The sequence below is a fragment of the Tenrec ecaudatus genome, chromosome 15 (assembly GCF_050624435.1).
Source record: "Tenrec ecaudatus isolate mTenEca1 chromosome 15, mTenEca1.hap1, whole genome shotgun sequence".
NCBI lineage: Eukaryota > Metazoa > Chordata > Mammalia > Afrosoricida > Tenrecidae > Tenrec > Tenrec ecaudatus.
In genome coordinates, this window is record NC_134544.1 from 53,763,949 (window position 1) to 53,784,791 (window position 20,843).

The following is a 20,843-nucleotide window of genomic DNA, read 5'->3' on the forward strand; positions in this document are numbered from 1 at the left end:
AGAAGTTCAAACCTACCAGTGGGTTCAGAGGAGAAAGACGTGGCAGCCAGCTTCTGTAAATATTCACATCCTTGGAATCCCTCTGGGACAGTTGTACTCTGCCCCAGAGGGTGGCTTGAATCGGAAGTGGCTCAATGAAAAAGAGTTTGGTTTGGGTTTAGTTTTTCTTAGGTTTGAACTGATTTATAATATACTTTTTAGCTCTAAAAGATTCTACCCTGTAGCCCCCACACACTCAGGTTTCTAGATCTAAGGGTCCCATACAGTTAGGATCCTCTGAGGTGACTGTCCTGACATCCACGAGGACTTTGATGCACTGAAGGCAACCCAGCACTGTCAGGTACCCAAGGGTCCCTAGCACCAGCTGGCTTCCAGCTAGAATGTCCTTGAGGCGTCTAATACCTCAGAGAGCCATGCAGATCCACAAGGACGCGGTTGCCGATAGATTGGGTGGAGTTTTCCTGGGTATTTTAAGTTTTTGGATTTCCCCCTGGTTTTGTATAAAATGCTATGATTTTCTAAAGAAGTGTGCAAGGTAATAATTTCTCATGCCCCTTCTACACAGGAAGAAACAGGCTCACAAAAGGTAAGTGATTTCCCCAAGCAAAAATGCTCAAGCCTCCAAAGTTCTCCAAAAGGAAATGACCTCTATGCTTTTGGGTAAGAAAGACATGGTCCTCTAGCATCGACCCCTACCTACCTGTCCAGGTGCCGGGTCTGGCGCTGGGATGCTCAACCCCAGTCACTCCAGGGGGCCTGTCCATCCCTGGGAGGCAGAGATTATGCAACTCCAATGCACAGAGGGCTCACGACAATATGCCATTTCTCTCCCCCATCTGCCAATGTGGACCATGAAACAAAAATTCCATGGTTGCAGACGTGGGTTCAAATTCCTGCCCTGGCTCAACATTTGCTGTCTGAGACTCAACTTTTGAGGATCAGTGATCTTAGCTACAAAATGCAGGTCATTACCTGGGCCCTAGTGAGGACATTTCCAAGTTGAGAGGGAAACAAATCAACACTTCAATGACGTAAGCAAGGAAAAGCCACTCTCCCAGGAACCCCATGAGTCCTTGGGCAGGAAGTCTTGAAGACCTTTTCCGGCTCAACTGGTACCGGTGTAAACAAGACCCAGCCTAGGTGTGTCGTTGTAGTTGCATTTGTAGGAAGTCAGGGCGGCTGCCTGCAGTTCTTACTTAGGCCTCCTCAGGGGGAGCACACACCCAGAGCATGTGCGGGAGACTTAAAATCTGCTGTGCAGCAAGAGAAGGTGAGGAATTTGTTGCTGAGTAGGGGATGATCTGAGCATTTCCAAGTGAGGGACAATTTGCATAACATTGAAAGGCAAGTACAGGTGTTTGTACCCTGGGGACTTACTGTATTCAGAATTGCAATTACAGTAAGCACTCAGAAACTTAATTTTAACGTCTTTCTTCCCTGGCTAGATTATAAATTACAAGAGATCAGGAATCAACTCCATCTTGCCTGACCTTCATCCCTACTGCCCAGCCACAAGCTCTCAATAAAAGATGGAATGGATAAAGTGTCTACATACAGATGACCAGAAAGGGTGCTGGTGAGCAGGGGGAACCCGGAAAACAGAGGCAGACACGGGCGGCGTCCCTCCAGGCCCTGTCCAAGTGAGAGACATCTGGCAAACAAAATAGTCACCCAGTCTCCCGAACCCTCGAGGAGTTGATACAGCCGCCTCTTTCTGCCTGGTGACTACGCGGTCACTTCACCAATCCCGCTGGTCCTGGCTCCAGCTCCAGCTCGGCAGCTTTCAACCGAGGACTCAGATTCTGCTGGAGGTGTGCCTATAGGCTTGCCATAAGCAAAGACTGGTCCCTGGGCCCACTGTTTTCTTTGTGACCAGAAAAACGATCTGGCCAAATGGGCTCCCGCCAAGTCTGCGAGCTGGTACTGGGGAGTTTTCCCAGGAAATAAGCCCGCTCCACACAGGCAGCCAGACCCAGGGCCGCAACAGACTGCTAAGAGCAAGAAGGTCTGCCAGCTAGCCACCCGAGCTGGTCCTTAAACCTCTGGACTGCAGAAGTTGCTGCTACTCTTTCCAGAAAACCTCCATTGTACAGTTGTTGTACGGACACAGATACTGAAAGGTACCAGCACAAGGCAAGTGCTCAATAAAGAACTCGAAGATTATTTTTAAAAATTAAAAAAAAGAAATAGAAGATTCTTATTGCTCTTTAAGGCACTTACACCCACTCCCTGCCATCGAGTGAATTCCAACTCATGGCAACCCGTTGAGACAGGGTAAAACCGGCCCTGTGGGTTTCCCAGACGGTAATGCCTTAGGCGAGTAGAAAGCCTCTTCTTTCTCCTGAGGAGCGGCCGGTGGTTTCACTGCTGACCTGGTGCTTACCAACACGCAACCACTATGCCACCAGGGTTCCCGGGAATACATGCCCGGGTCGGGATTCCATGATACAGACGTGCTGCTCTCTGTCCCATGGACTGATGGTCTGGAACATGTGTGAAGACCACCATGCACTGAGCAGGCCTGAAGTCTGACGCATGGAGAAGGGAAAGGGAGGAGCGGACGAGCGGGAACCAGAGGGGCAGAACTCATGAAAGATGGCGAAAGATGAATACACTGAGAGTCAGGACAGGGGCCCTAGGAGGGGCATGAAGTATGGGGCGGTGTTTTGATTTCCACATGAATGGGAAAGCCATTCAGCAGTCAGTGAGCAGAGGTCACGGCTGGCTTCCTACACAATCCTACAACGGGTGTGATAAATGTCCAACACACGTGGCTGCGAACCCAAAGGTCGGTGGGTGGGGTCTACCCAGAGGTGCCTCCAAAGAAAAGCCTGGTGATCCACTTCTTTCCAGCACCTGCCCCAGCACAGCACATGGAGCTGGCTCGACGTGGACACAGCTGGGCCAGGAGCTGCCTCCACAGCACGGGCGTAGGCACCCACTGCACCCCGGGGGACCAGCCCTGATGCAGGGGAATTGAAGAAGGCAAGGGAGCTGAGGCTCCAATGAGGAACCGGGCTCAGCCTGGGGATGGCAGTGAGCAGAGGGCTCGCAAGAACCGGCCCTCAAGACCTACTGTCGTGAAATGAGGGGCTTGTCGCAGAGTGGCCAGTGGCCTTCTGGTCTGTAGCTAATCTATCCCAGGTATCTTTGTCTGTCGGTGGCGGCAGCTCCAGCTTGCTGGTCAGATCCCTGACCCCAAGCCCAATGTAAGGCAGTGGGGTGGCCACACGGCTTGGTCTCCTTTCTTTCCTGACCTACCTTTCTCCCAAAGTGGACGTGGCCCCAGGGGACGTGGGGTACCCGTGTTGCTCTTGTTTCGCAATATGGGCAGAGGTGACTAAGCACACGTTCAGAGACAGCAGGCGTTGTGGAGAGGAGACACACACACGTGCCCTTCGACAAGGAAGCGTTATGGCTGACAAGAAAGCGGAGGGCTTTTTGCCTCTCCGCTTCCCACGCATAGCAAGCGCGAGGGGTCACAGCAAGGCACACTGTGGACAACGGGCAAGGGCGACCCCATCCCGTGCACCGGCGCCACCACTTGGTGCCCCGGGGAATGACGACGCAGCATGCATGGATATACATACCCGGCTGGGGTACTGTCACGGTACGGCAGCACTGAAAAGATACTACAGAAGGATCTTCTGCCACTGATAAGGACTATTCTAAAAAACAAACAAAAAGGAAACAAAACAAAACAAAAGAACAACAAAGAAACAAACTAAATACAAAAACTCAAATCAAAAAAAAGGAAAAGCCATTAAGCATTCACAGACTCCTGAGCAGAATGGACACACTCCGCCGCCTCCTCTGCCAGAGGGTGGGCAGCCCGCTCCAGGAGCGAGACCAGGCTGCCGCCCGCGACCACCCGCCGTCTCCGTGTGAGTGGTCCCAGCGAGGCTCCCTGCGGAGCACACGGACCCAGCTCGGGGAGGCGTGTGGTGTGCACGGCGTGAACCCTGGAGGAGCCACAACCTGGAGTCCAGGTGGCCAGGGCTGGGCTCCCAGTCCCGCCCCACTGGAAACACCCATCTCTGCTCTGTAGTAAACCCCACCACAGCCGGGGGCGCAGGAGTGATACTCCTGCCAGGAGGCTCTTGTGTTTTTTTGCCTTTTAAAAAAACCTCACGTTTTTTATACGCTCACAGATTTCAGGGAATAAATTAGGGGGCAATTACATAATCAGTCTTAGCGCTTGTTCCTACTGTAAAGATGCTTCTAGGAATAGTTCTGTATGATGCTCTTAGGCAATCAAGGGACACGTAAAACATTTTAAACAAAAACTCTCAAATATACTTAACTTGGCATAGAGGGTAACTTTTGCCAAAGGGAATTGCTGAAGAGAAAAAAAATGGGGAAAGGAGAGCATGCCGGGGGTTAGGTTAATGTCAATACAAATCAGATAGGGAACTTGCGCTTGTTGTCCCTCCTGTCCCCAATTGTCACGCTCAAACTAGAGGCAAAGAACCAAACTGGTGGTGCATCCAGATTTGGAGTTGGAGATCTTGCCTTTAAGGAGATGATGGTGCTTGCCTACGCCCCTCAAGGAATGTCAGGTTCCCTGGCATGGAAAACCAGGCTCTCTCTGCCTCTCCAGTTGCAACACTCCCAGTCCCCACATCCTGGCTCGGTTATCATTCATCCGTGCTGAGAACCAGCAGTATTCCACCTTCTGTCCGCCAGCCCAGTCCTTCACATGCCACTGCGGTTGTCTGCATTAGCTACCGCAGCACATTGGGGAACTTGCTGGCTAGCTACGCTGCTTCTCCTGTAGGGTCTGTCTCCGTGGAGAACCCTTCCTGCTGCAGCAAGGACCACCACAAGGCCCACACCTGTCCAGAGTGGGCACCAAGGGCAGCAACGAATCCTGGTCACATCCTCCTAAGTCCCAGCAGGGCTCCTCCCTGGACTCCCCCTCACCCCCAGGGCCAGCAGCATTGCTTGCAGCACAGCACCGCCCAGGCCCATCCCCTTAATTAAGCCAGTGCCAGGACTGATGAGGCACAGTGTGAGAAGAGGGATCCCATGATGCCGTAGTGAGTCTGGTCAACAGGATCTGAGTGGGGGCCCCAATCACTGCTGTTGGCTTCACTCAGGATTGGGTCCAAGTCTGGCCCTGTGTGACTATGCACACAAGAGGTTTACACACCATGCATAAACAGCACCCTGCACGGTGCCAGAGGAGCCCAGTGGTCCAGTGTTACACGAGAGCTATGATGCGAAAGGTCAGTAGTTTGAAACCACCCGCTGCTCCATGGGAGAAAGACGGGCCTTTCTACTCCCGTACACGGTGAGTCTTGGGAACTCACAGGGGCAGTTCCAGCTTGTCCTATAGGGTTGCTATGAATTGGCATCGACTTGATGGCAGTGAGTGAGTGAGTGGGTGGCACTCTACCATGGAAGGCTTCCTTCACCCATGTCTCCTAGCGAGTGTGGCTGTCCAACGTGCTCTGAGGTCACCAGACATAGTCCCAGGGCCTGAAGGAGACGGGTTACGAGAGCCTGACATCAGACCTGCTGAAGCCACGTGGAGCTAGCTCTATTACCCCACCAACGCTCAGCTTGGGCCCCTTCTAGATGGACAGAGGTTCTTCAACCATCGTGTGTCCCCCCGCCTGCATCCCTGTAACTCCTCATTGTCACCCCACATCTGCAACAGAGAAAGGGAGGGGGAGCTGGGGGCGGGAAGAGGCAAGGGCACAGCTGGCATCTTAGGGCACGGGGCTGTCCATTCTCGGGTCCAGCGGGCTCATGGACTCCACTGTCTGCAGAGTCAGGGCGGGAAACCAGGGCAGAGACTGGGTCTCTGAGGAATTAAAGGTCATATTTCCATGTAAACATCTGCCCTCAGAAGGAAAACCCAGCCAGGGAAAAGTACTACCCGTCCGGGTACATGGTGTCTCCCAAGTTCTTCTGGGGAGCACAGCGTGCCCTCTGCAGCTGCACCGCCATCAGACTCGCTTCTTTGTGGAGCTGTTTTATCATGGGGCTAAAAACAGTCTCTCCCGAGGCTTCGGATCACAGAGTTTCTGTGTTTCCGGGGACGCACCAGCTGCATCAAGCCGATGTCTAGTGACGGTGACGCCAGGTGTGTGGAGCAGAGCTGCTCCAGTGAGTCTTGAAGGCTGGGACCATTTGGATGGGTATCATCAGGCCTTTCTTCCAAGTCACCTTGAGGTAGGTACGCATTTCCAGACTTCTGGGCAGGATAGCCATTTCACCACTGAGGTAGCTAGTTTATTGTGCCAACCTGGCTGATAAACACATGTTGGGTTAATTGAAGGGCAGAGGGATAAATGGTTCAGTGAGCCTCGCCTTTCGAGTTCTTGGGTCTCTTGCTTTCTGATGGTCGGACCAGGGTGCAGTTGCCTTAGCCAGTTTCTTGCTTCAGCTGGAAATGCTCACTTCCTGCAAGGCATCCCAGAGGAGAAGCCACATGGACCTACCCTGATGCAGCCCTGGGTGCTGGAGCAGCCGTGTGGAGACCCCTGCCAGCGCTGAGATGCTTACACATTCACTGACTTGGCTTTCCTCCTACAGTTGGCATCATTGTGTGTGAGATGGAGGAGGATTTTGTGGATTGGTGTTGGACATATAAGTTAATGTTGGACTTGTGGGTTAGGGCAGCACTGGGTTGGGATGTTTTCTTGATGTGCACTTAACCTTTGTATAAAAAACTCTTATACATGAGTTTCTGTGGATTTGTTTCTCTAAAGTACCCAGACTAACTCAACCGCTTGGAGAACCAGATGGTGCACAGGGGCTGCCCTGTTGCCTGCAATCCATGGGGCTCATTCATTGATGTAACTTCCACGATCCACATCCAGTGCTGGCGGGGCGGTGTCTACACCATTCCCAACCTTCCGCCAAACACTAGCTTCGTGCTCTGAGACACCTCGGTTGGATGTGAGAATGCTGGGTTGCTTCCAGCTGGAATATTACGTTTATAAGTCGAATATTATCTTAAGAACGTACAAACAAGCAGCCAACTTCAAAAGGCCAAGGTAAGAAAGTCACATTAGCAACCGTGTTGGGTGAGCACGGGACTGAAGGCACGCAGCGCTGGAGGGCGGCAGGCCTGGGGTTCCCCAGGCGGGGTCGGGTGGAGCCCCTCTGAAGAAACACACTGCCCAGACTCTGGAGCTGTCTGCACGGATGTTGGGGGTTGGTCACAGTCTTCACCGCCTTCCTTGGGGCCCCAGTCACCTGCTCAGAAGGGGCTATGGCTGCCATGTGCAAGGAAGTCTGCCAGGACTGACGTTGGGAGGCAAATGGAAATAATAAAAGCTGAAGGCACAGCACCTGCCAGAGCCACGCGCCGCCCGCCTCCCGAGACACTTCATGCTCTCTTAAAAGCAGAAACAAAGACAATTTGGCATCTCTCTCTCTCATGAGCTAGAGCTAGCAGTGAGATACTGAGAATTGAAAAGAAAAACAAAAGGTAAATTGTTCTAGTTTCCTTTCTAGAAAAACTCATCAGCCATTGAAGGGGCGGGTGTTTTCCCTCCTGAGGAAATGTTCGCTCCCCGTTAGACATGCGTCACGTGAGTACAAGGGCAAAAGCAGAGAAGAGCAGGGGTTCCAAGATCGCTCTCTGGGGAGCCCCCCGGGCCTGGGTGGGATGGAGAGAAGGTTCCAGAAGAGAGAATTTGGGACAAGGATGTGGAACTATGGAGACAGACTGAACCAGGAAACAGAAGGAGTGGCGGGGCGGGGCCGGCATAGCAGGGGCTCATCTGGAGGTGAGGGGGTGAGGGCAGGTGAGGGCAGGGGACGCACACACCAGAATGAAGAGAAGCGTGTCAGGGATGTGTGAAGCCACGCAGGGCATCAGAGCACAGCCAGCAGAGCAAGGAGTGGACACAGGGCAGCGTGGGGCGTGGGAGAGAGGGATGGTGCGCTTGCAGAGCTTACAAACATACTAACACCAAATAACCAAATCCACTGCTTTCAAGTTCATTCTGGCTCACAGTGACCCGACCTAGTTTCTGAGACTAACTCGTTAGGGGAGACAGACAGCATGGAATGGCTGGCAGGATTGAACCGCCAACCTCCCTCGTAGTTAGCAGCTCAGTACCTAGTTCACACATCACCAGGGCTCCTTCACAAAACACACAACACCCTAGGGGTGTTTGTCTTCATATCACCACCATCACCACCACTGCCTGCATGAACTGCTCCAGGCAAAGGGCCTGGCCTTATGGGAGAGCTCACAACGGCCTCAGGAGAGTCAGGGAAGGAGGAGGACACAAGGTAAGCGTGGCATTGTAGACGTCAGGAAGTCACCTCTTAAGGCTCCCTGGCCCTCGTCCAGCAGTCTGTGAAGTTGGAACGGCCAGCTTCCTTCCCGGAGCGCACCAGAGGAGCACAGACTGGCGTGCACTGGGCTTCCAGGCCCTGTCTCCAAACACAACCACCAAGGGAAAGTTCTGCCCAATCTAAAACAGTTCTTCATCCCTTGCTGACCTATTCTGCTTCCTGTGACTCCGACTGGTTGGAAAGAGGCAACAAGAACTTAGGGACCCTGAGCTCTACAGCAACGCAGTTACACAAGAGGCACAGTTGCTTGTGAGTGAAAATAATCTCTCTATAAAGCTTTCCGCAGGCACACAAAAAGCTGGGACAACTTACATATTTTGTAAAAAGCTGGGGAGGCTGGGCTGACCTATCCTCCTGCCTCCTGAGCTCTGAAGGGTGCTCTCTCTTCCCCCCACCACTCATACTTGCAAACAGCTCTAGGGGGGCACTTCAGTGGAAGACGAGGCTGCTTTGGAACTGTGATTTAACTGTACGTGTCAACTTGGCTTAGCTAGGCTATCGTACGCAGTGGTTTGACCAAACACTAGGTTAATGGCTATTCCACAGGCAAACTAATCTCATATGATGTAGTCACCATCTACAAGGTAAAGCAATGTAATGCAATGCAATAAATTAACCAGGGGAAGGTGGGTTCCTTAGAGAGTGTTTTGACCCATCGACCCAACTACTGCTCTCTTGTCTCTGCGCTCTTTCTATCTGACCTCTAGAACTTAGACTGTCTAGCTCCCACAATTGTATGGGCCAATACTTTGATGTAAATGACAACCTCTCTCCCTCTCTCCACATACCCATGCATGCACGCACATTATCTATCTGTCTACCAAAGGAGCCACGGTAGGCTTGTAGGTTACAAGGTGGGCTGCTAATTGCCAAGGTCAGCAGTTCAAACCCACCAGCCACTTCAGGTTGGGAAAAAGATGAGGCAATCTGCTCCAGTTACAGTGTCAGAAACTGAAGGGGCATTTCTACCCTGTCATATAAAGTCAATATGAGTCAGAACAGATTCAATGGCAATGGCATTGAATATCTGCCTATCAATCTCATTGATCTAACCTGTGCCCCTAGTTCTCCTTTGCTTGCGAACTCTCAAACAGGGAGCACAGATGAAGGTTGGGATCCTTCACCCCGAAGTGTCACTGACAATTGGTTCTAAGCACTCATGCTGACATGCGTAAGGATGCTCCCTCCACTGAATTCTCGTCCTTCAATGAGAAGACATGCCCTAAGTGGGAAAGCAGGCTTGGGAGGGGCTGATCTTGGACGGTGCCTTTCAGAAGACGTTCAACATCTACCAATCAGATGGGTTCAGTCCAGGGGTGGAAGGAACTAGTGTCTTTCTTCCTTTCAGAAGGCCAGTCCAGAGTGGGCAACCAGATGATTTAACCTTTGGAAATGTTCCATTTCTTCCAGCTCGCTTTTAAAACTCCAAATGGCTGAGAGACTGGCCCGGATGAGCTCCCGGACGCAACGACTGTGTGTGGCTGTGAGCTGGAGCGGACCTGACGGCACTTCACAGCAATGACGTCCTCCCACCGGCCCTCCGAAACGGTCGGCGGGTAAAGGAAAGGCTGCACACGGATCCGTTACCACACGTTCTATCTCTCTACTTTGAAAGGGTGCTAAATAAACTCTCACATAAGCGTTTATGTTTGACTAGAGTTCACCTTTTAAAGAGCAAGCGTTCTAGTTCACCTCGTTAAATCTCTTTGGCAATTCCTCCAAAAGGGAGAGAGAGCTCAGTCCTTTCACGACAACATCCCCGTTTCTTCAGAGTGAATCTCAAAGCTGTCCCAGGACTCGGGTGCTTATGGACAGGGCACACGACGGCCACCACTCGTAGCTGAGAACACCCACATGGGCTGTGTGCCTGGGGGAGGAGCACACCTCTTTGCCACGGGGGCACATGCCGAAGAATGCCAGGAAGTGGCAAAGGTTCTTTACCAACAAGACCAGGAGGGTCACTGGACACCGGTGTTGGGAGAGGCGGTCGCTCCGATGAATCTGCTCCGCTGGCTAGCACGAAAGCCAAAGTGGGTGTGCGCAGACCATGGTCCGTGAAATCCATGACCACTCGTCGCTGTCAAGGATCCAGCCTATCCCCGAGGCCTGGGATTTGTCTGCTTTTCCGTCTAACCTCCTCTCCCAGCACGGAGGCAGGCTGGTGACCAGCTGAGTGGCAGCCACGAGACAGCCACACAGCTCCCTCACAGGAAGTTCAAGGGCTCATTTCAGAGACTCATTTTACTTCCTGCCCTGAGGAAAGACTGGCCCCTACGCTGGTGAACAGTGTTTTAGGGACCTTTTCTGGACCTCATATAAAAAGAAATCCATTCATATCGAACCATGAAGATAGGGAAACACCAGTCTGTTCCCTTTGGTAGGAACATCTTTCTCTTTATATATATATATATATATATATATATATATATATATATATATATATATATATATATATATATATATATATATTCACATACAATAGTGAACTCATATCACCAGGTCCATCCACATTAAAAAAAAAACAACTTTGTAGAACAAGGGAATTAACCAAGAATAAGATTTTTCCATGAACTTTTTGAAGCCCCCCCCCATGCTATGTTGTCTTTTAGACAACAGCACACGTATCCATGAAATTTTTAATATGAAGAATGAGTTTAATTGTGGATCAGATAACTCTGTTCAAATGCAAGCTGGATCCTGTCCTCCTTCTGCCCAGGACCCTCCCATGCTCCTGTCCTCACCCCCCACCTCCCTGCTTTCTCAGGTCTTGTCTCCTCCTTCTTCCATCAACAATAGCTTTCCTACAGTTCCTCTGGCCCCTGGACAGCATTCCTCCTCAGGCTCTCTCTGCAGCTGCGGCTCCACCAACCCGACTCCACCAACCCTGCTGCTCAGCTCTGCAGGGACAGCCACAAGGCCCGCTCCCTCACCTCCTTCAAAGGGGCTCACAGGGCTTCTCCAGCCCACGTTGTTCACTCAGCTGTTGGCTGTGTGCCTACCCCAGCTAGACTTCCCTCCTTGAAGCACCACCTTGGTCTTTGGATCCACCCTCCTCAGTACTGAACACAGACCTGGCAGAGAGAAGGTAGCTAGTAAGTTTCTGCGGAACAGATGCAACACATGCATCCTGCCTTCTGTGTCCAGTCAAGGAACTGTGTTCGCAGGCATCCTCTGTCTAGAAGCACACAGCTCCTTCCAGCAAAACGGCTATTCAAACCTAAGTGCTTCTAGGAGATCTGACCCGAGAAGACCCGGCTGCTCCCACTATGCGTCGTGTGAACCTGCCATCCGAAAGCAAACGGAATGTCTTAACAGGGCACACACGCTCGCTGCAAGGCCACAGATGGCGCAATCTTGGCCAGGAGCAAGGAGGACGTGTTTCAGAAGCCCCGGCGGAGCTGTGGGCTAAGCAGGGGGCTGCTAACCACAAAACGGGTGGTTTCAACCCACCAGCCTTGCTGGGTGGGGGAAGGAGATGTCTGTCTGCTCCTGTACAGAAACACAGCAGGGGAAGCAGCTCAGGTTTGCTCCGTCCTATAGGGTCTCTGTGAGTTGCCCTCAGGCGATGGCAGTGGGTTGTTTCTGTTGGGACGAGCTAAATGTGCTCTCTCCATACTTACAACACACGATTAGCTTTTACGGAGCACACCGTCCACCTAAATGCCAAGATGTTTTTGACATAAAACTGAGACGTCTCTCCTATGCTGCACTTCACGGTCTACCCACGCTGCACGCCTCCACGCTCCTTGCTATGTCACTGAACTGGGTCTAACACAGCCAGCTGTGGGGTAACTGATTCTCAGCCGTTGTCTGAAGTGCTCGCCCCCTCTCCTACTGGCCCTGCTTCTGGCCTTCTGCGTGGTGGGCAATGGTGCCTACTGGCCTCCACACCAGTCACTGTCACACACGACAGAGGAGACGGTGCTCAATAGAATAAATAAAAACATGCCGGTCCACCTAGACGCCCCCTCAGGCTGGTGATGGTCAGCTCTCAGGGTCAGTCGGCCACTGCAGTCTCCCCAGCTTCCCCATCACCAAACCTGCTTCCCCCCATGCTGTCCAGGGGGCTTGCTGTACCGAGCCACAGGCTCACGGCCTGCTGAAATCAAGAAGGGTGATGTCTACGGCCTCCCGTTACTTTGCTGATCTGGTTATTCCCTCAATAAGGAAGCGGACTTAATTTAACATGGCTTTTATTTCTACGCGAACACACGCTGACTGCCTGCAACTGCCACGCTCTTTCCCGGGAGCTCCCAACCCATCTGCTTCACCGTCTATCCCGGGATCCTGCCAGCGAAATCACCTCCCTTCGGAAGGCAGCATTTGCCAGCCATGAGCTGGAGCATGTCTGCTGTTCCCCATGTTGGTTTTCTCGCGTGACAAAAGATATGCAACCAAACAGTTACCATTTAACGAAACTTCACAATTTAGTGACATTCCGTTCTCTGGGTTGCGCAGCTAGCCCCGCCCCCCACTTCCAGAGGCTTCTCACTGCCCCAGACAGCAGCTCAGCTCCCCTAAAACAGTATTTCTCAGTGCCCTTCTCCCCTCAGTCCCTATGATCAATCAACTTTTAGAAAAGGGACTGTAAATTAGAAGGGGGGGTGTTACATTTCGACTCCTCCCAGTTTCTCTGTCCCTTCTACTACTGATGCTCGCCTAGCCTGTTAACCACCCATCGACTTTTGTCTCCAGGCCTTTGACCGTGGTACTTTCTAGATGGTTTACAATTCCATTCCCTGGACTCTAGTCCCACAGCAGGGAAGTCTTTCAAATGGTCTCTCCGTTCATGTAGTCCACAGATATCTCCCGAGTGCCTACATGACCCAGCACGAGATTTTGGTTCTTCCTTCTAGTGAGGCTATACTACACCCCACCCCACCCCCAGACAGGTGCTGATGCAGCTAAAAGCCGGCGAGCCACGGGGACATCTGCTGATGCTGTGCTGTCCACTCCAAGAAGCTCACCGTCCATCCCGTCCTCTTCCGAGCGGACTTTCAAACGCCCTCGTGGCTGCCGTCACAGGCCTTTCTCCTCTGTTGAACAATCTTCAGTGCACGCTGCGTGTCAGCTTCCCTCGCGCCAGTCTCCCAAGCCTGCTGAAGTCATTCTTTACACTTGTCTCTTTAGCTACTGATTTCCAGATCCATCTTTTCTGCTGTTTATTTTTGCACTTGTTACATTTGCGATAGAAATTGTGGCGGAACGGTGGCGGTGCAAAGGTAAAGTGATTGGCTGCTAGTGGCAGGGTTGGCGGGTCAAACCTACCCTGCAGCTCCGAGGGAAAGAGACCTGCTGATTTCCTCCCCAGGAGGTTACAGCCCAGAAGACAACCCTCCCCCCCCCCCGCCCCGAGGCAGTTCTTCTCCGTCACACGGGGCCACTACGGGTTGAAATTAACTCAGGGACACCCGATGACCATGCCCACAGACCATGCACTGACACGGTGGCTTCAATAAGCTGCTCGGACACAGCACTGGTATGAGGAGGGCAGGGACCGGGCGGTGTTGCTTTGCGTTGTACACAGGGTCACGATCAGTCAGAATGGGCTTGACAGCCCCTAACCACGTTTCAGAATTGTGCCTCAAACCTGTGTTCTCACCATGGCTGCTCCCCACCTGTTCTCGGAATGACACCCTCATCCCTGCCGAGGCTGGGAGCCAGAGTGCTCCTCACTGCAGGAGCCTTTACCCACCATTCATTCAGTGGGCCTACGGAGGGGGGAGTCTCCAAGCAGAGCCTTTGAGGAGCGGGGAGAACAGCCAGGGGCCATCACAAGGGGTCTCGGGATCTGGCACGGCCACTGTGGGACAGGCACTGACCAAGGCGCTTGGCCTGGGAGGGTGTAGGTGTAGGTGTAGGTGTGTGGGTGGGTTGGTGGGGGGAGGTGGGGACTCGGGGGCTGGGGAAGGGCATACTCTCATCTCCACAGCTCCATTTCAGTCTCTTCTCTGGGGACAAGAAAGGGCAGAACACCACCTAGACACGCAGGCCGTCCCGCTTTCATCCCAGAATGTCAAAGCCTCCCATGAGGCCCCAGACTTCCCCGTAAACCAGGCTCCTGCGAGGGGAGGTACACCTGAGCCGAGAGGCTGGATTCCTCGCTGCAGGCCTTCGCTCCTCTCCTGTGGGTGCGGCACAGGCAGGTCGTGCACCTGAGGTGGGACCCTGAGGTCTCCGGGCATCACACCATCCGTCCTTGGGTGGATGACTCATGCAAACATCCCGAGCCCTCCGAGGCGTGGGGGGCGATTCTCCTTTCCTCTCTTCACAGGCTGGGCTACATCCTGCCCTCCACCAGGCTCTGGACCACAGCTTCCGTCTGTCACCTCAGAAATGGCCGTCTTTCTTTCTGACTTCCTCTGGTTTCTTTCAGTCCAGTCTGGCCAATAGAGCAGGGCGCAGCAGGGCAGCATCTCCAGGCCCGTCCCCTTCTCACATAGCAAAGCCGGCTCTGGGCGGGGGCAGCACGACTGGCTACGTCTCTCGGTGCCTGCAGTTCCTGGGCGTCTTTCCTGCTCCGAATCTCATACCTCAGATCTTCTAATAAACTAGCCGCCCATCTTGGTTCTCTCTGAGAACCGGCCCCCCCACCACCCCCAGCAAAGAGGCAAGCGACTGCATGCTCCCCTGACTGGTTCTGTGGCTCCCCGGTCAGGGCGTGCCTGGGCATGGGCTGTGCAGGTCCCTGGGGAATCCCGCTCCTCCTCCAAGTCCTCGAACTAATCCTCTCACCAGCCAGCCGTGCCAAGGAGCACTCTGCCTTTCCGTCCTAGAGCACATCTGGAGGGGTGCAATTGGGTGCCTTTCTTTGGCTTTGTCATTGATCTTACTTAGGAATTAAAAGCGTTTCTCTGCTTATTTGACAGAGAGTTTACAGACAGAACATAGATGCAAATAAGTGAGGCATAGTTATATTAAAAATATGGTGTGGAAGGCTGACTTCAATAGGAGCAATAGGTGTGGGTAAGCGAATGGGGCCCAATCGTCCTCAGTGACAGGCAGTGAGAGGGCTAAGGCGTTAAGAGGGGAATTCTGAGCATTCTGTTTAGCAGATCGAAGCTATGTAAGCCAACTGGATGCGCTCCATTTAACATAAGAGCACACGAGTTGCTACCTGAGGAATAACCGAAGACTGTTTCCGCGTTGCTAACCAGGAACCACGGCAACAGACATAAGATCAAATCCCTGCCCTGCTTTTGAAAATAGGACGGACTTCCAGAAACCCAGCTTTTAAAGACTGTAACTGTCGATGTGGCCCAGGCGGGAGAGAGTGCTCTGCGCCATCAAACTGCAGTTCACTGTGGTCCTAGCCATTCCGTGAGCCTCGCTGAAAGACTGACGGACCATTTCCCTTTCACATGGATCCGAGCGTATTAGTGGGGACCAGATGGCCTTCTCTCCATCAGGTCAAACGAAGCGGCCCTTGTGGTAGCCCTCCACTGCACGGCACTGTCTGACTCGCTGGCTCACGTGAAAGCACAACCCGGATCCCAGGCCAGTGCAGAGGGCTGTCTGGGATGGCTTATAGAGCAACAGAGTTGGGGAGCACAGCGGTAACCCTGAGTGTCTGGGGTTTTGTCCCCCCTGCCGCCCTATGGAGATGAGGGGACTCTGCCAGTCATACTAATAGCGTGGGCAGCGGTGGTTCGGATCTCTCTGCTGCCGGAAGAGTTACTGTAACTACAATGTAAATCTCCACATTTCATAGCCTTCCCCAAGAGCAACTAAAGTTCGGGAGAAGCTTGTGGGTCTGGTGTCTGGTGGCCCGGGGGTGGAATCAGTGGACAGGAAGGCTGGGGTGGCAAAGCTGTGACTCTAGCGTCCGGAGTCAGCAAAGCCAGCACCAGACCAGGTGCACCCGCAGGCCTGGCGGAATAATGATTCCTGCAGAATCTGACCCAACCGACTCCTTGTTGTTGAGCCGATGCTGCTTCATCCCAACCCTACAGGACAGAGAAGGCCTGCCCCACACGGCTTCCAAGGCTGCAAATCTTTCCAGATGCAGACGCGGTCACATGGCTCTCTCACAGAGCAGCTGGTGGACTTGAACGGCCCACTTTCCAGCGAGCAGCCAAGTGTTTAACCACCCTGCCACCAGAGTGGCTAAGCACTTCACGTGGCCCCGGCGGAAAAAAAATTAAACCACCACCAATCGAGTGAGAGAGAACAAAACAAAACACAAAACCCTGTTTTCCTGGGCAACGTTTCCTATACGAATATACTTGAGTGTGGAAAATTCAGCGGGTGGTGGATTGAAAAGCCTCACCAAGGCCTGAGTGGCCATCAGAAAGCAGCGCTTTCCACGGCCTTCTCTCGATGGTCCTGGGGGAGGTGGGCGGGCGGGCAGTGGGGGCTCCTGTTCACAGGGGCAGCTCCGCTCCATGGGGACGAGCGATTCCATGGCACCTAGCGATGGAGGCCTGGCCTGCTGCTGCCTGGTCAGCCTCTGAGCAGCCTGCTGCACTTGAGTCTAAACGAACAGCAACATGAAGTCTAGTAGGTGTTTTAGGTAGGATGTTAAGAAGCCTTCTTTGGAGGGGGAAACAGAAAAGGACTCCTTGTTCTCACCATTTGGGGAAATCCCGTGTTAACCAAAATAAAACAACGTGGCTTTCTTTTATAATGTGGGCCGAAGCAGAAAGCTTAGGAGGCAGCGCACTGCTGCTCAGGGTAAAGGACTTCTCTGAAAGTGAAGGGTGTGCGTGACCGTCCAGCTCGCACACGGGCATCAGTGCACTGAATGACACATGGAGAGCTGTTGGGTCTGTGGACGTGTGTCACTACGCATACCAACAACAACGACAAAGTCATTGATGACACGGCAAAGTGCCGGGTGTAGTGTTGCTGAGACCTGGCAAGTCAAACAGCACTCACCCTCCTGGCTCCAGCCTCCAGACCCGCCACCACCCCTTGCCTCCCCCTCCCCTCCCCGGCCCGAGTCCACACGCTCCCCCAGCGGGAAACCTGGCAGGGCCCGGCTGTTTGTGTAGTACCTGCCGTTCCTGGTGTCGTGTTGCCGCATGTTCTTGATGAAATGAATCTTCTTAAAGTTCTTTGGTCTGGGTGAACCTGAGAGCGTTCGACATCTGAAAAACAGGGCCGTTTTAAGGACACAGTCAGTGGCCTGGACAGCTGAGACATCTTTCTGCACAAAGGCAGGAAGGAAAGACCAGAAAAGGGTCTGAGTCACCCCAAGGCGGCCAGGAGTCAGCAGGAATCGTAAGACAATACGGCGGGGAGCAGCGAACTTGCAAAAAGCCCGATGACAGACAGCTTCCTTAACAACACTGAGATTTTATAAGGGCCTCCAGAGGCCGGCTAATGAAAAGGACTGTCCTTAGTTACAACCATGCAACCTGCCAGCATCCCAAACGACATTTTCCTCTACAGCCATCTTCACCAGACTCATCCGGGATCAACAAAAGCAAATGGAACTGGAAAACTAGATTTCAAGAATTTAGGACGGGGGAGGAGGGAAAAAAATAAAACCACTGGAAAAATTCAGTTTAAAAACAACCCTGAATCGTTTTTCTTCAGTAGCAGGATTTTGGCCTGAGTTACCTGGACAGCTGCCTCAGCCCTCAGCGCATGTCCGGAGAGTCAGTTTTAATGTGAATGAGAATCAGAGACTTGGCCAGTTGCTTTTAGTAAAAAAAAAAAGATACATTTAAGATAAATATTTGTTGAAATAAGTGACCACTATCCAAAATATCCTCCCCGTCCACCAAGAATATACATTTCCTTACTCCCCCAGTTTTGAGAGATCAGACCACAGACCAGAAAGATCCGAGTTGTGCTCATGGCTTTCAAAGTTACCTGGCAAACTCGAAGTTAGAAAACATTTTTCTTTTTAACGAAAGAAAGATGCAAAATACTCTAAAGTGAAAGCTAAAGTTTGGTCTTTTCTCAAGGCAGAGAACTCTGTCTTTTCTTGCTTGAGTTCTTGCTACCTAATAGATATGTAGACTTATATTTAGTTACGCCTTTGTGACCACAGGGCACAGTCAGCTCCTGCCCTCCGTCATGGTGCCTCTGAGCTGACAAAGAGCAAGCAATGCCTTGTCCCTCAGGCTAATGCCTGTCCCCCAAGGCTAATGGCGAGGTCTGGGCTGTTCTGGACGTACAGGGTCCATTCTGGACATACAGGGTTCAGCTAAAGTGGGAACGAGGAGGCTCCACAAGGAGACATGGGGATGGTGGGGGTGGGGGGGGGGAGAAGAGGGGCACCCTGGGAACAGGCCTGGAGAGCACGCACTACAACTCGGAGGCTTGATTTGCCCCTGAGGGCGGCCGGGCCTGGACATCCCCCAGGTGCTGCCTGTGAGCTTCATAAAGCACACAGAGGCCGAGAGGCAGGGCCGGGGAAGGGGCCGAGGAGGCCCTGTCCTGCTCCGTGTGTACCACCTTGTGCCTGCTGGGTCCGGCGGCTACGAAACCAGTGTTGCTTTGGGGGGGGGGGGTGGCGGCAGGGCAGCCCTTCTTAGGCCCGCTCTTCCTGTTCCCACACAACAGCCTGACTTCTCTTCAGGGCCAGCAAGCACCGGGGACACTGCAAGCTGCCCTTCCCCTGGGAGACACCTCGTTCCCCTTTACAGTCAGGAAAGTCCCTGCCAGGGCGGACCATGAAGCAGGAAGGCGAACCCCAACAGTGCGCTTACAAGCGATGCTTCAAAACTACGGTCTCTTGGTTTTCGAGGTGAGCAGAGTGGGAAGGAGCGAGCGGCCCTGTCTCTGCGAAGTGCCTGGCATTTTGTATCTGCATTATGGGGCCCTTATAAGAACCCTGTGGGGTACACGCTATCATTCCTCTGTGTATAGGCGAGAATGCCCTGGGGCCCAGAGAAGGTAGGCCATTTCTTCCAGGCATCAGCCTTCGCAAGTGGTGGTTCTCTGCCCAGGCCCATCTCTGCTTTGCGGTGCCTGGGACGTGCCCGGGGCGGGGCTGCTAACCGAAAGGCCGGTGCCAAGAACCCCACCAGTCCTCCCCCGAGAGAAAGAGGAGGCAGTCTGCTCCCTCAAACCCTAGGCAGTTGTGCTCTGCTGTCCCATCCGGTCACTGAGGGAGAATCCAGTCAACACAACTGGCCTTTTGGGAGCTTTAGAAAAGGCTGTTGTCACCTCTTTCTTCCAGGATGTGGCTGGGGGACTGGAGCCAGAAACATTCTGGTTGGCACGAGAGCGCTTGACCTTGGTGCCACCAGGGAGCAGCAGCCCTTGCGGCTGCGGCGGCTGTTCGGTGCTGTCCAGGGGTTCGGACTAGCGGAGACCCTGTGCACAACAGAACAAAACCCTCTTGCGACGCGTAAGCCCACTGCAGCAGCCACTGCGTCAGTCCATCCCAGAGAATACGCTCTGCTTCTTCACCGCCTCCTGCACCAGACGGGAGGTCCCTCCCGGGACTGGGCTCTGCTGGTAACAGCCCTTATTATGGGCCCAAAACTTGATTTTTATGACGGTCCTTTAAAAACAAAACAACCTGGAAAGGACACTTAGTAAATGCTTCTTGGAGATCTCAGTTTGGGGTGGAAGAGGGGGTCAGTGCCCAGCAATTCTGCTCTCCACACCAGACTTCCAAACCCAGGCTGTCTGCTCAGGGTTCCGGGTTCTCGGAGCCACGGTCGGAACGTAGGCCCAGGCTTCTCTTCTGTCCTGCCTCTGCTCTGTGTCTGTGGGATACCTATGGTTACATTCTCTCTCTCTCTCTCTCTCTCTCTCTCTCTCTCTCTCTCTCTCTCTCTCTCTCTCTCTCTCTCTCTCCCTCACACACACACACACACACACACACACACACACACACACACACACAGCTGAAGTTTCTAGTTAACACACAAAACCTCTCTGGGAGTGTAAAAAGCTACCTGTGTGCTTTCTAGACATGAATGAATAAGTGTTCAGGAGCAGCCTCTGACCTTCATCCTCATGACCTCCCAAATAGCAGAACTTCCGGGCGGGGCAGCCCACCTGAGCGGAGCGGGCCAAGACCTAGGCTGCCAGCAGGTCAGGGACCCACAGAACACGGCTGCCTTGGCAAACTCTGGCACCTGCCCCCAGAAAGGGGAAGAGACAACCTTCAGACACTCGCCGCCTCCTGTGACTTCCATAAAAGCCCAGAGTGCCTCTGCTTCCTGCTGGGCCTGGAAGGGGCTAGAGGGCCACAGGTGTCCGTGCTGGTGGGGGAGGAGTCCAGTCGGATGCAGTAATCACTTTACCAGCTGCAGCGCCAGCTGTGATCCACCCAGACAGGGGACCACACTCAGCGCCGATGGCAACGGGGACCACCTCTGCCGCACTTGGACCAGCCACAGGTTTAGTGGACACTGCGATGTCCTAACCCCTTAGATCCGGGCAAGTGCAAAACCCCTCAGTGTAAGCAGGCTGGATGCAGGGAAAACCCACCGACCAGCTAACCACGACGGGCAAGAGTAACGCCCGCCCTCCAAAAGGACTCTAACAAGGGTCCTTTATTTTCATATGGATCCTCGGTTTCGTAAGTGCACACCCTGCCCCTTCAGTCAGTA

The 20,843-nt window shown here is 53.1% G+C and overlaps 1 protein-coding gene across 2 annotated transcripts in view; it reads right to left on the bottom strand.

Annotated features, from left to right (window-relative positions):
• Positions 1-20,843, bottom strand: part of CABLES1 (Cdk5 and Abl enzyme substrate 1) — a 96,650-nt gene that overhangs the window by 32,061 nt on the left and 43,746 nt on the right. The window contains exons 3-4 of one of the 2 annotated variants that reach the window (XM_075533156.1): positions 17,319-17,411; positions 3,591-3,668 (exon numbers count right to left, since the gene is read on the bottom strand). In XM_075533156.1, the coding sequence (XP_075389271.1) occupies positions 3,591-3,668; positions 17,319-17,411 (171 nt within the window). The remainder of the gene's footprint in view (positions 1-3,590; positions 3,669-17,318; positions 17,412-20,843) is intronic. The other variant, XM_075533157.1, reaches the window with a different exon arrangement.